This window comes from Astatotilapia calliptera, chromosome 13 (genome assembly GCF_964374335.1).
Source record: "Astatotilapia calliptera chromosome 13, fAstCal68.1, whole genome shotgun sequence".
NCBI classification, from domain to species: domain Eukaryota; kingdom Metazoa; phylum Chordata; class Actinopteri; order Cichliformes; family Cichlidae; genus Astatotilapia; species Astatotilapia calliptera.
In genome coordinates, this window is record NC_137434.1 from 23,399,860 (window position 1) to 23,414,584 (window position 14,725).

Below are 14,725 nucleotides of genomic sequence, written 5' to 3' on the forward strand. Positions count from 1 at the left end.
TACTCTAAGCCCCTCCCGAATGGCCGAATTTCTCACACCATCTCTAAGGGAGAGGCCAGCCACCCTTAGAGATAGGGTGAATCTGAATCTTATGAAAGTATAAGATTCTTTTTTTTTTTGTTTCATTGAACATCTTACATTCACTTACCATAACTCCTCATAAACCATCTGGACATCTCGAACAGCATCAGCATCCATGTGGTTAATCATGTCTTTCCTGTAGCGCACCATGAACGGCACAGTGTTCTCCTCACGAAGCAGCATAATGATGTTTGCACATACCCATCGCTCCACACATGTCAAGTGGGACAGCACCTGGGGGGGAATCACACACACAGGAATTGCAACTCTGCATCTACTCTACATGCATATATACACACACAGTTAAGCAGGTAGGCAGAAAGACACAAATTAACCTTCAGCAGAGAGCATTTGATTATATTTGATATGCAGAATTCTGGATCTTTGTGTGTATTAACTGATCACTGTTTTTTAAATATGTCAGTGTGCACTAAGAACGGCTACTTGTATACTTATGATTTTCAAACATCAGTAATGCAATACACTAAATTTGAAAAAGCAGTTGTGACTTTTTTAAAGTGGCATTTCTCTCCAGTAGCTTATCACCTAAACTGCATATGCGAATCACTGTCACATAGCCTAATTTAATTCTTGAGTCATAACTTTATGCAAATGAAGGTAGAAATATGCTTTTTGGCCAGGTGGTGGTGGTCACCTTCAAACTGTTCGTTTATTAGAGCATTTATTTTCTGTCTGAAACTAAGTGAGGTGTCTTTTTACCACCTGACAAAAAACAAACAAAAAAAGAAACAATTCCCACATAATATATAAAAATACCTCTATCAAGTCCCAGTTCATATTGAGTTCATTCCTCAAAGACTGCGCTTCAGATGATGGTAAATTAGTCGGCCGTCCCATGCAGGCAGCACTGGTCTTTTGTTTCTTTAAACAGGGCTCATCAAAAGTAAAATCCTCCGCATCTACTTCCTCTTTCTTCACTCCAAGCCAAGCTTGTGAAGACCCCTCGTCTGCCCATCTGTCTCTCTGATAGGATTCTGACACAATAAATGACACCCTCTACAAGAAAAGAAGAGAAAGAAAGGAAAACAAGGAAAAGATGAAAGAAAATATAAAAATGCAAACACAAGACATTTAGAACATGGACATTTTCTGCAGACATCAACTCAGAATGTAAATATTGATGTGTAGTTCATTGTCCAGTTTTTAATATTATAAATACAGCCACAGTTTTGTGTAATTAATGGGTCACAAAAGTTAACTTATAATTACATTCTAATATGTTTCATTTGGCTGTAATTATAAACACTGAAAGTTTGCCTTACCTCTTCCTTCGTTCTGACACTTGTCCCGCTCTCTTCAGCCCTCGTTTCCTCTGGACAGTCAGTTTGAATTCCTCCTGTTTTTTCTCTATAATCATTATCCACTTTTTTCCTCTCCATTCCAGCCAACACTGAGGCTTCAGAATCCTTTAGACTTTTAGCAGCCTGTGTTTTTCGTCCTGCTGCAGGTTTACGTGGTGCCCTTAGCTTAGGTTCTTTAGGCACTTTGGGAGCTTTAGGTTCTTTGGGTGCTTTTGCCTCTTTTGGTTTTGCAGTTTTCTTGGCAGTTGTTTTCTTTTCACCAGTTGCAGTACCTCTAGCAGTTTTGTTGGGGGCTTTTGACTTTGGCTTCGGTGGCCTCCATTCCTCAGCATCCTCATCACTACTCACCGTTTGGGAAAAAGATCTGATGGTGGAGTAAAGAAAAAGAACAAAATCTGTCAATTATAACACCAGAACCAAACTTGAACCTTTCTAATAACTTTATAATGTTTTTCACAGGTGTTTAATGGATTGATAGTTAGTAACATGCAAGCAACCCGAACAATTAGTGACATATTTAACATTTAACACGTAATACCCCTTTCTAAGGCCTCACAAAGAAGGCCTTAAACTTCAAATGATCCAAAATACAACACCTGTTTTGTCACTATAACTAAAATAGAACAAATATAACTTTTAAAAGTGCTTCATTTTATAATTCATTTTATTTCCCTTAATGTCATTGTCTAGGAATCCGTTTCCTGATTGGTCCATTAAAGTTTAAAACACATTACACACAGTAACTATTAAAAAATAGATTAATACATGTTAAGTATGTATCTTATTAATAGAATTAATACTATTACAGATGATGGCTGTTGCAAAAAAGCTATCTGTAGCAATTTCGAAGACATTAGGGTTTAAGTGACCTTAGCCTGTGCCTGTCATGTCTTCCTATGTTTTTATCAGTTTTGATTGTTTTAAATGTATAGCACTTTGGTCAACAGTTTTTGTTTTAAATGTGCTATATGAATAAATTTGACTTTGACTTAGATTATCATAAAAGACTAGCTCTAGACTTGGTGAAACTTGTTTGTTGTCTGCATACCATCTTATCCACAAGATCCTGAAATTCTAGTACCTTAAAATTCCCAAAAGCAGAACATACAGAAATCCACCACTTTGTATTATTGACCATCACGTAAACAGCTTCGATTTAAACCACATAATGCATTTTTTTAAGCTTCAGTTTGTGAAGCTATGATGTAATTCACTTACTGCACACTAATTTATAACTCTCAAGGGCTTTTTCATTGAATAGAGAAATCTTTTAAAATACAGGATTTAACAAATGTTTTAAGCAACCTGTTATGAAAACAATGGAACATTATTTTCTGCTCCTGACCACAAATACTGTACGGCCCTACTGAGTGGGTGAAATGAACGAGTAAAAACCACTTACAGGTCGGAGTCCACATCTTTGTACTTTACAGCGTTGACAGTAGTCGCTCTGGGTCTTCGCATCATCTGTTAGAGGAGGTATTTTGGTAAGAAGCATTACATCAAATTTCATCGTTAAAATCATATCACATCGTGTAAAATTATCTGGCTTTAACAATAATAGTGCACTGTCAGTGCCGTTGGGCGAGAGTTACGTCGCTAAACAATACTCAGCCCATTGTATTCAACCATAAGACCATTTATTTTTGCTGAACTTGAATTGTACGTGTCTGCTAGCTAACAACAGAATCGGCGTTATGTTGGTTAGCTGTTTCAAATTTGCCGCTACATGATGAAGCAAGCAACGTTACTGACATAACGAAGAATTTTAATTCATGACACAATTTTTCCGCACGGCATAAAGCGTGACTACCTACTATACCTTTATACTGTTGATAATACTCAAACTATTTGTGGTTATTGCGCTGGAATAGCACTTTGTGCAGTACAACGACTGCTTCCTGCAACAAAATGGACTGAGCCAATCACAGCAACCAAAAGTCTTAAAGGGCCAAAGACTCTTCTTCCTTGTATTTGTTGTGGAAGGTGCACACTGCCACATACTGCAAAGGAGTGGTCAAACTCATTTTAGCTGAGGGGCCAAGTACAGCACAGCCTCAGTTTCGTGACTTGGGAATTTGTGAATTGTAAACGAGAGTATGTTTGCAGCTGGCTTTATGGCATATGTAATTGTAAGTTTCCCTTCCAGAAGGAGATTCGTTTGTCCTTTTTCACCTGTCCTGTCGGCAGCTTTTCCAATCTGAATTATCATCTGAATTTACTGTTGTGCCAAAACTATTCACTTTTCCAAAATTAGCTTAATAAATTCTCTGTATCTCTATCCTCTTGTTTGTGTTTACCTTTTTCTTTTATCTATTTACGTATTAATTTCCTTTTTTTTCTTTCTTTCTTTTTTTTTTTACAGTTTTTCTCCATCGCTTTGGCTCAGTTCTGACAGCAGAAAGGTCATTCTCGCTACTCTTAATGCAGAACTCAAATCTGTGACGCATATTCTCACTCATATAAGACATTCTCCTTGTTTTTACACACACTGCTATTGTGTCTACATTGTTTCTACTATTATTTCTACATATACCTCATATGCCTCACTACTATAGCTATTTGTTTCTGTGTTGATGCACTTCTCACTACTCACTTTTATGAATTCTGTATGGATGTCTGAATCCTCTGTATGTATGAATATGTATGAAAGAGCAAATACACTAACACTATGTCAGAGGTTTATTTGCAACCAATAGAAATGCATACTTGACATGGATTTGAACTGACATTTGGTGAATGTGGAGGCCATATGACTACGATGTTTTTCCAGTCTTCTATTGTCCAATTTTTGTGAGTCTGTGCAAACTATAGCCTCAGTTTCCTGTTCTTAGCTGACAGGACTGGCCTCCAGTTTGGTCATCTGTTGCTGTAGCCCATCTGCTTCAAGGTCAGATGTGCTTTCAGAGATGCTCTTTTGCATATCTTGCTTGTAACATCACTGTTGTCTTTCTAACAGCTTGAATTAGTCTGGCCATTTGTTTTCTGACCTCTGCATAAAGTTTTATCATTTTGCTTTTCTCCATTTCTGTAATTTTGTAAGTAAGTAAGTAAGTAAAATTTATTTATATAGCGCTTTTCACAGATAAAAAAAATCACAAAGTGCTTTACAACACAGGAAATAGAAATATAAAACAATATAACAGTAAATAAAACAGCAAATAAAACAATGTAAAACAATAAAACTATAAAAACAGCATAAAAGGAAATTAATCATATGCTTTTCTAAATAAAAATGTCTTCAGCTGTTTTTTAAAAGAATCAGTGGAGTCCGTGCAGCGGCGAGACAGTGGAAGAGAATTCCACAACCGTGGTGCCACAGTCTGAAAGGCCCGATCACCACGAGTTTTAAAACGAGTGCGCGGTACCACCAGCAGTCTCTGATCCCATGACCTTAAAGCCCGAGAAGATGAATGTGGTTTCAGCAGGTCAGATAAATATTGACGAGCTTGACCATGTAGGGTCCTGAAGGTTAGAACTAAAATTTTAAAATGAAACCTAAAATTTATAGTCAACCAGTTAAGGGAGGTCAAAACTGGAGTGATATGAGATCTTCTCTTGGTGCCTGTTAAGAGACGTGCTGCAGCATTCTGCACTGTCTGAAGACGATTTAAGGCAAAGTTGGGACAATGTTAATGACTTTCTTTTTCATCCACATTTGGATCACTTAAATCTACGACAGTCATTCAGGCAGTAATGCCTGGACTGGAAACAAACATCCTTAAAATATTACAACATACCAAGCTTCTGTGATTGAATGCAAAACAAATGTGCTGTTTGATCTAGAGCCTGCACTTGTGACTGAAGAATAAATACATTTTATTTTGATTATGTAAGTAATGTAACTTCCAAAACAAAGTTGTGGAAGGCCTAAACTTAGTTTTAGAACAATTAAATCTGAGACTTTGTTTCATTGTAAGATTATAACAATGATGGCAATATAATTGTTTGATGTTCAGCAGAACAGTGTCCAGTATGTTGGCTGTTATACTTTTTTGCATTTGAAAATAAAAGTTGGGCTGATTTTAATGCCATTACAAGAATTGTTGTTAATGGGTTTGTTTGTTTTTTTTAAATCATACTTGCATACAGTGTTCTATTAATACAAGTGTTGTACTAGAAATTTCAAGGATGATAAAACATAATGTGAATTTATGAACCGCACCAAATCACAGACTTTTGTAAAGTTTTAAATAAATCCTTCTCATTTCATTGTGTTTTGAAACACTTAATATTAGGCCTATATTTTTGCTGTACTATTTTGAAAGTAAGTAAAAAAAAAATAGCAATTTGATGTCTTAAAATGACAAATTTTGACAAATGTGAAAAAGATTTTGATTGTTGTAGTGTCTTTTGAACAGGTTAGTCTGTGTTATGAAAAATGCCTTAACCATTTTGACAGCTGCATTAAGAGTGGTGAAAATTGTTCCAAAATTATTGAGAACAACTGTAGGCTTATGGTTGTGATAGTTGCCACTAGTACTTCTTGTTTTTTAAAAGGGGAAGATGTTATCAGAACGAGTGTGTAATCAATACTTCACGTGGATGACTCAAAGTTATGAGCACACTGTCAAAACTCTGCCCTGAAATTCTTCACTCGGTGCTCAATTTGAGCGTTTAGAGGCCAGCCCACTTACTGAGTTTAAATAATACTGAGATTTTTATTAAACAGAGCAGAAATTAATTGAACTGAACTTTCCTTTTTCTCGGCTGTGTGCACGCAAGCAATTTGGTAAATGTACTAGTTCTTCTATAGCACTTGTGAGCACTACTTGAACACTCAAAGCACTTCATACAACATGCTTCCTTCACCCCTTCATGTTCTATATAACATTCACACTTGATGTAATGGAGAACAATCTGCAAATTGTTTAGTATCTTGTCCAAGGATTTTTGCAATGAGGACTGGAGCAGTCAGGGATCAACGTACCTACCTTCAGCTTGCTCTACTTTCTGAGCTACAGTCTGTTTTGAATTATAGTGAAATTGTCACGGTTCTGGGTCATTTTGACCCAGCCTTTTCTGTTTCTTATGTTTTGGTGTTTTTCTGGATTATGATTTATGTTCTGATTATTTAGAGATACTGTTTTGATTATTGTTATTATTGCAAGTTTAGTTCAGTGTCAAGTCTGTCTCACTCTGTCTAGTCCGTGTCTTTGTAAAGTGTCTTGTTTCCTGTTTTACTTTGAATGTTCACGTTCATGTCTGATGTCAGTGTGTTCAGTTTTACTTCTCCCCTGTCTCGTTAGCCTAATTTCTCCCAGCGGTGTCTCCCTCCTGTTTCCCATTGCCTGATTACTCCTCTGTGTATATAAGCCCTGTGTTTTCCTTTGCTCTCTGTTGCGTCGTACTCTCAGATTGTGCCTGTGTGTTTCTGTTTCCAGTTGTTCATTGTCAGTTCATGCTTTGTTTCATCACCAGCAATAAAGCTGAGGGGTTTTTTGAGTTGCAATTCAGTGTCCGAGTCCTGCATTTGGATCCTCATCTCCGCCTGCCCGCACACAGAGCCCTGACAGAAATGCCTGTTAACTGAAAATTGAAATTAAGCTATTGTTATATTATATTATATTATATTATATTATATTATATTATATTATATTATATTATATTATATTATATATGTCTTAGGGTGATTTGCGTACATATACACATGTGGCACAATAACATGGTAACAGGGACACCGCGTGACCTGAGTGTAAATAACTTTTTGTGTTCCTCTATGCATTACACAGATCAGGAAAGCCCCAAGCAAGATGATACACATGAAACTATCTTCATCTTCTTCTTTTGGCTGCTCTCTTTAGTGGTTGCCACAGTAGTTGTCCTATTCCTAACATTATCCTCTGTCACATCAACCCTCCTTCATTCCACACATCTTCTATCTGGTTTTCCTACTTTTCTGCTGCCTTGCACCAGCATCTTCAACATCCTTTGCCCAGTATATTCACTATGTGTCCATTCAGCCTTGTCCCTTTACATTTGTCTCTAAAGCACTCAACTTATACTTTCCTTCTGATGTACTGATTTCTAATTGTCCATCCAACTCACTCCCAATGAAAACTTTATCAACTTCAACTCTGCCACCTCTGGCTCAGGGTTCTGTCTTTTTGTCAGTGCTATCATTTCTAAACCACATCTCACTACCTTGTCTCTTGCAGCTTCTTACAGATCATTCCTGAAAAAAAGTGCATCAAAAAATAAACAAGGAAAATTATATAAACAACTACAATACTACTGCTGTACTATTGTATATTACAGGAAATTCCCACTATATATGGTTACAGTATATATGCGTATGTAATTAGTCACAACACACAGCTGTGATACCAGAATGAGAGCATGTGTTACTATAACCACTGAAAAAAGTAGGAAGTGATTTGCTAGCAAACACTAACACAAAGTAAAAGATATGTTGTATATAAGTTATAATACGTACAGATGAGAAATGCATAAACACAACAAAATGTTTTTAGTAGTGAAGTATGTGAAGCATATGAAGCATAATGATAAAAGACCAATGTAAGGACATAAAGAGTGGTTAGAGTGACATTTCTGATCGGAGAACTGTGTCAAAGCAATCAAGAAAAACTGTTTTTAAAAAAAATCCCCAGTATCACTTCCTGTTGCTCTGTTCAGCCTCAGATTTTTATCAATTTCTCATTTACATTTTTCCTCTGGTACATTCTTCTTCTGGTATAGTAAAATCTATACTCTGTATTCGTCTGCTTCTTGTGTTTTGTTCCCTTTGTTGCTGAAAAGTACTCTATTCCTCTTCCTCTTCACTGGGCTGACTTCATTTCCTGATAAATGTCCATCTGACCAGGCTCCTCTAAGTTTACAAATTGTTGTTGTGGAACTAATGTTGGTATAGTTGGTCTGACTCAAATTTTGGATGGAAGTCTTCAATACAATATGTGAAAAGATTCAAAACTGTTTATTATGTTATGGACATGAGAAAGAGCATTTCTCATTCTTTGACATCACTTATAAATGTTTTCAGACATTTACAGCACTGAAAATATTGAATTTGTAAGCTTGAACCATCTCATTTTTATCATAGTTTCATTTTAATGGAGAGAAACAGAGTATTAACCAAGAATCCAGCAAAAGCTTCAGCTCCCTCCAAAGTCACCAGACAAAGGTGCTCCAATACAGTGCTCCAATACAGTGCTACAATATGTGTAATAATAAATATTGAACACGCTTACTGAAATTTATTTAACACTTCGTACAAAAGCCTTTGGTGGTGATGACAGGTTGAAGAGGCTTTTTTTCATTGTCTTCCTGAAACGGCCACCCTCGTTTCATTGTCATCAACCTGGTAGATGACACCAGTATTTTTATCAAGAATGTCTTGGTGCATTTTTCCATTCCTCCTTCCTTCAATCATAAAGTGTGCCAGTGTCGTATGCTGAAAAACAACCCACACCATGATGTTCCCACCACTGAAGCTGGTATAGTGTTTGTTGGGTGAAATCCAGTCTCCTTTTATCTCCAAACATGGTGTGTGTTATGGCACCCAAATACCCCCATGTACACCTCTTCATGGAAATGGGGTCTACATGGTGTAAATGTACATGGTATACATAAAAATCTACTGAAAATGATTTGATAGGGTTTCCCCCATTAAATATAGTATAGTGATTTTAAAGAGCGAAAGCAATGATACTACAGAAGCCTTTCCCTTTTCCTTACTCTTGAAAGAAGGTTATCTCCATCGCCCACATACTCAGAAAATCAGTTTCATTTTGTGTAATGTTTGTAATTTCAGAACCTCTTAGGCTACCAGAAGAATTAAAACACGAGCACAGAGACTCATTATTACAACTTCAACCAAACCACTCACAACTGTGATTTTGCAACCTCGTCTGATTTTAAGTTATCTGACTTGCAGTACTGTCCTGTCAAATCAGGTGTCCAATATACTTTCACTTCCTTTAGCCAGTTCAATTGGGTCTTTGTTTTATTACTCTGACGTCACAACAAATCTAAATCAAGAAATACCTCAATGATTTTACAATGCTGCATATGTCTAAATTGTAAGAAACTAAGCAGTGTCCACACTTCAGATGTCATTAATTGGTGGAAATTTACAACCAATATAAAGAGAGGAAAAAGGAAGTCTGTAAGCCGGATGTGTGGATATTTATTTGAAATATATATAAATATACCAATATTACTCTTTCCTTTTTTTTTAGAAAAATCTCCCATGTTAAATATATGCTAATGATATATATTTAATATAATAACAGATTTTATAAATGAGTGTTAACTGGGGTCTGCTTTTTGAATGGTGAATGAAAAACTGTCTTTTTCAAGAGTTAAGTTCGATTCAAGGATGTAAAGACATTACAGGAGTGGGTTGGAAGCATAATTGTTCCTCAATCTATAGTTATTAGTAGAATTTTGTTAATATTAGATTTAAATTTAGAAATAAAGATAGAAATATTTTTATTAAAGACATAATCGGTAGTACAGGTATTTTGAAAACACAGTATGTTGTTTGTGTTGTTAACAAAGTTAAATTATTTACAGATATTTAATAAAATTCAAAGATATACCCCATTTACTTCGCCATATAAAGAGCTCAATTGTTTTTCCAAGACTAAACGTCTGTATTCTCTGCTCCTAGTTACAGATGATGAACTATTACAAACAGCCAATCACAAATTCAGTTTGTGAAAAAAACGCCAACCAGAGTAGAGATTGGCAGTGCGGGATTCCCCTGCCTTCAGCTTTCAGTTCCTTCTGCCTTTCTTCAGTCATAAAGGTAAAATTTGGCTGAATTCGGTCACTAATACCGTGAATCACTTTACAGTCTGACCTAAGAGAAGGTAAACAACCCGTTTCCGTGTTCTTGTGTGTGTTTGTGTGTGTGTGTTTATGAAAGCATGTTATTATTCTTTCTGTTTTATTTTGTAATTAGTGGGTTTTTTTAAAAAATATATGTATGTTTGCCCCCAGGTTTGTGTTTGCGTGAAGATGGCCGACCCCGAGACTCCAACCCAACCTCTAATTGGCGCTCCTAGCCACGAAACAACCGTCAATGTTGGAGCGCCAGGACAGAAGTAAGTGTTTAAGATGTTTTGTTTTTTTTTTTATTTTGTGTGTGTGTGTGTGTGTGTGTGTGTGTGTGTGTGTGTGTGTGTGTGTGTGTGTGTGTGTGTGTGTGTGTGTCACTAATTGATTTACACACTGCAAAAAGAAAAGAATGAAAGAAAAATAGATTCCAAAACTGCAATGTGAAGTGGATTTGTGGGTTATTATGCTAAGACTGCTACTGATATAGAAATTAATGTTATTTTAGAATTAAATAAAAATATAAATGAAATAGAGAGAGAAAATTTCTTTTTGTTTTTTGGGGGGGTTTTTGTTGTTGTTTTTTTCTCTCTATCTCTTTCTCCTTTTTTTCCCTTTTCCCCTCCTTTGTATATACTTATTTAGGTATATAAATATGTATGTATAGACATAGATATGTGATTGTTTATATAATGGTAATTATATTTTATGTATGTTTCACGCTAATAAGAAAACTAATAAAAAAATTAAAAATAAATATATATATATATATGCAAATGAAATATATATGGTATTTGTTTAAAAACAAAACTGTATTTAATGATTTTAGGATATTTTTTTTCTAGAATCAGTAAATCAGAAGTCAAAAAACTTCTTGCTGAGCACACGTCAATAAAATTAAGGATTGTCCAAAACATGCCCTGGTGAAAACAGAGCTCATCTTAGATGTTCACTCGGGTGTCTGCTTGACAACAGCTGATGTCATTACTTAGTTACGTATACACATGAGCACCATGGACATAGTTCCTGTTATATCAATTTTTTCCCCAGTTCTGAGCCAACAAAAAGTCTAAGTTACCAATCAGGTTCTTCATTCTTCATATTCTTTTATGTCCATAAACCTTTCTGCCTACCTACTCATCATCTTTCTCCCACTGAAGGTTTTCATCCTGAAGACCTTCTAGTGCCAAATAATATTCTTTTAATCCTACAAGCATTAATAAAGAAATATTGCTTTCTTTTTTTTTCAGTGGCCGCTCTACCCGGGCTTATAAGGTGGCAGGATTGACCCTTCTGGCCTGTGTGCTGATTGTGGGCCAGGCGATGACCGCCTATTTCCTCCTCAGCCAGAAGAATGACATCAAATCTCTGGAGGATCAGAACAACAAACTTGAGTCACAGGTGTCACGAGTCAACTCTGGTGAGAATGCTATGCTGGGAATTAGCAGGATGCAGCAAAAAAAAGCTTTATTTAAAACAAACTGCTTAACCGCTAAACATTAAAAAAGATGAAAAAAAAGACAAAATGTCATGAAACTGCCCTGTTACCTGTAAAACAACTTAGACTGATAATGAATCAGTGCCTAGAATTTTATTGAAACCGAATTACAGCTCTCTGTTGTTGTACAATTTATTTTTAGTGCCACTCTCTTTTTTCTGTATTTTGCTTTTTGTTTTACCTCTGTCTCACATACACCTTTCTCTCCCTGTCCATAGCTCCTGCACCCATGAAGATGCATCTGCCCTCGAACTCCATGCTGATGTCGGACCTTGCGGACACGGTAAAAAAAAAAAAAGTCTGAAACTGGGCTTTTGATTTTCAAGTTAGTAAGTCTCAGTTCAAATCTAACCCTAAACCCTAATTTTGTCTATTTTTTTTAAAGTTAAATAAGTACAACTTTAGTGAATCCTGACACACTTCTAAAGTCCCGCATTTTTCTCATTTGTGGTTTTTAACTTATTGTGTTGCAGGACTCTTCAACTGGAACCCCAGATGATTCCTGTATGTCTTAAATATTTGTGTTCATATATTCTGTATATGTGTTAATTATCTTCTCATCTGTTTATGGCCTAGAGAATGCTTTTTTTATTATTATTAACAAAAATGCACTTTTTTCTGTCCTCATATGTGACCTCAAAGTTCAATAGTCAGAAAGATTAAACTGTTGCCGTTTGTCTTTAACAAATTTATAAAATGTGGATCAACTCATCCCCTCTCCCCTGCTCTCACAGCCCCTCCTCCCACCAAGTGCCAGCTTGAGGCTTCTGGCGTGAAGCCTGTGCAGGTGCCAGGTTTCAAACCTGCCTGTGAAAAGGATGGCCTCTACAAGGCCCAGCAGTGCTTCGAGTCCGTTTGCTGGTGTGTGAACACAGCCACCGGGGAACAGATCAATGGAAGCCTGCGCCAAGGACGAGCCAATTGCAATCAGTCCGTCCGTGCTGGTGAGACAAGATAACAGATTTTGAGTATTAAGTTCAAATTAGAAAAAAAAATATATTATTGAAAATGCCATGTTCAGTTTCATATCAGCATTTTATTGTTGCATTTATGGTTTATTTCATGTAGTTATTTAAATCTACAACCCACACGTCAGAGATTTCAGTGAACTTTTTTGCTGACTATTTGTAGAGTTGTGCACGATTAATGAATTTGTGTATTAGGTTTTAGCATGATATTGAATATACTTTCAGAGAACTCAGGATTTTTGTTTTAAAAATATTGATCTTTCATAAGAGGATTGCAATGTAATTCCGATATGCATATACAAATCTTGATTCATCTGGAGAAATCTAAAACCTTTAAATGATTCAATTATTGATTACATTCAGGATCTGATTTAAGCTACAGTGTCACTTACAGTCCAACATCTGTCTTTCCAGGCACCATGATAAGAATGCTGAGTCTTCCCAGTGAGGACAATTAAAACTGTGGTGAGTAAACAATCATATTCTTCTGTCTTGCTTTATATGATCGCTATAAGCTACAGTTTCTACAATTAAAAAGTGCATTTCACTATCGTAGGGTATTTCCCTACAGTGTAATGTGCCTTAGTGCTATATAAATAAAATTAAATTGAACTAATAATTTTGGAAAAGTACAATTGTCTTGAATAGCGAATTTAAAACCATTAATCATTTATTAATCATGCTTTTTGTTGTTGTTGTTTTAGGCAACAGAAGCCGCTTCAGTCTTTTCCAGAAACCAGTTTCGGCTCATCTCCTAGTATCGTGTTACAACTTTGCCGAATTAATCACCACAGCTGCACTTAATAAGCTAATGGGGTTTTATATATCGCTGATAAATTACCAGTAACCAATTACCTGCTTGCTATCGTTCCTATTTTATTGCAACCAATATTCTACTGACAGCAGAGCCTTTTGACCGTGATTGGAGATTTTTAATGGCTATTAAAGATGAATAATTATCAAATAGTGTTTAGTGTGCAGCCTTAAAATGCTTTATTTTAATGTTGATGATTGGACAAGAATGTGGTTTTTGTGTTGGGAGGCACACATAAATAAAGAGGAAAAAATAAGAGAAGCTAAGCCAAAGTACTTTAAAAAATACTTTTAAGAATGGATTTCTGACAAAATGTAAATGCAGTCCTCCCTGACATCAAAGGCTTGGTCTTTTAATTTTGTCATGTTTGGCTTAAGGTAAAATATAATAGTAATAATAATAATAAAGCTGTTATTACAAGTTCTGAAGGATCATTTGGACACAATCGGGATACATGAGTAGATTTATTTGAACAACCCAAATAAAACCTGTTAAAAACAGTTCTGATGGTTTTCTTTTATGATACCAGCACAGTGGGAATTATAAACAGTTCTGTTTTTGATGTGTAGGAGCATAAACACACAAAAACCAAAACTGCTAAAACAAAGCTCTGTCAAGTTGAATCAATATCCCACAAACATTATTACTTAAAAACATGCAAAGATAGGACAAAAAAAGAGACACTAAAACATACAATATGGAGACAGTAACACAATGACTGTCAATAGGCACATGTTGTTTCTGGATTCCAGTCACCAAACATACAGTACACACGTTTGCCTGAAAACTAACAAGCTGATCACAAGCTGAAACGTCTTTCTCCTTTATGGCTTGTTTATCTAATTTCTGTCAGAGATCTAATTACGCAATGGTGTGAAATGTTCATTTCGATGTTGCCACCATGTTAAAAACATCACAGTGCAGTTTTACAGTGCTTTCCATAGACATGAATACATTTTTAATATTACACTAAAGCTGCAAAAACAACAATATATTTTGTAGAATCACTGAATACTGTAGTGTTTACTGATTTATCTTTGAAAAAGCGGATTGTCCACATTTTTGTATGTGGATAGTGAAATATCCGCTGTGCAAAATGAAAATTCACACTGAAATGTATGCTGGTTTTGCCAAGTGGCACCACTATTTTGTACAACTTTACACGCTGGATTATTAGAGATGTGTCTCCTGCAGCAGAAGCAGCATAGTCTATGGATAAAACACTCAGTTTTACAGCTTAAAC

General features: G+C 35.8%; 2 protein-coding genes across 3 annotated transcripts in view; one reads left to right on the top strand and one right to left on the bottom strand.

The window, feature by feature from the left end:
- srbd1 (S1 RNA binding domain 1) overlaps positions 1–14,725 on the bottom strand; it is a 116,301-nt gene that overhangs the window by 67,487 nt on the left and 34,089 nt on the right. Inside the window, exons 1-5 of one of the 2 annotated variants that reach the window (XM_026190132.2) lie at positions 3,226–3,346; positions 2,806–2,870; positions 1,365–1,767; positions 859–1,098; positions 149–315 (exon numbers count right to left, since the gene is read on the bottom strand). In XM_026190132.2, coding sequence (XP_026045917.2) covers positions 149–315; positions 859–1,098; positions 1,365–1,767; positions 2,806–2,870 — 875 coding nt within the window. In that variant the 5' untranslated portion in view covers positions 3,226–3,346. Of the gene's footprint in view, positions 1–148; positions 316–858; positions 1,099–1,364; positions 1,768–2,805; positions 2,871–3,225; positions 3,347–14,725 lie in introns of those variants that run through there. The other variant, XM_080287982.1, reaches the window with a different exon arrangement.
- cd74b (CD74 molecule, major histocompatibility complex, class II invariant chain b) lies at positions 10,041–13,982 on the top strand. The gene is made up of 8 exons (XM_026190737.2): positions 10,041–10,237; positions 10,368–10,471; positions 11,453–11,622; positions 11,919–11,983; positions 12,174–12,204; positions 12,435–12,644; positions 13,083–13,133; positions 13,373–13,982. The coding sequence occupies exons 2-7, from the start codon at positions 10,386–10,388 to the stop codon at positions 13,124–13,126; spliced, it is 606 nt and encodes a 201-aa protein (XP_026046522.2). The 5' UTR covers positions 10,041–10,237; positions 10,368–10,385; the 3' UTR covers positions 13,127–13,133; positions 13,373–13,982.

What these genes read in the sequence shown, in the direction of transcription:
- cd74b (XM_026190737.2), top strand. Translation starts at nt 10,386, where the DNA reads ATGGCCGACCCCGAGACTCCAACCCAACCTCTAATTGGCGCTCCTAGC. An exon ending in GTTGGAGCGCCAGGACAGAA is followed by an intron (nt 10,472 to 11,452) that starts GTAAGTGTTTAA and finishes TTTTTTTTTCAG; the next exon opens with TGGCCGCTCTACCCGGGCTT. An exon ending in TGGAACCCCAGATGATTCCT is followed by an intron (nt 12,205 to 12,434) that starts GTATGTCTTAAA and finishes CTGCTCTCACAG; the next exon opens with CCCCTCCTCCCACCAAGTGC.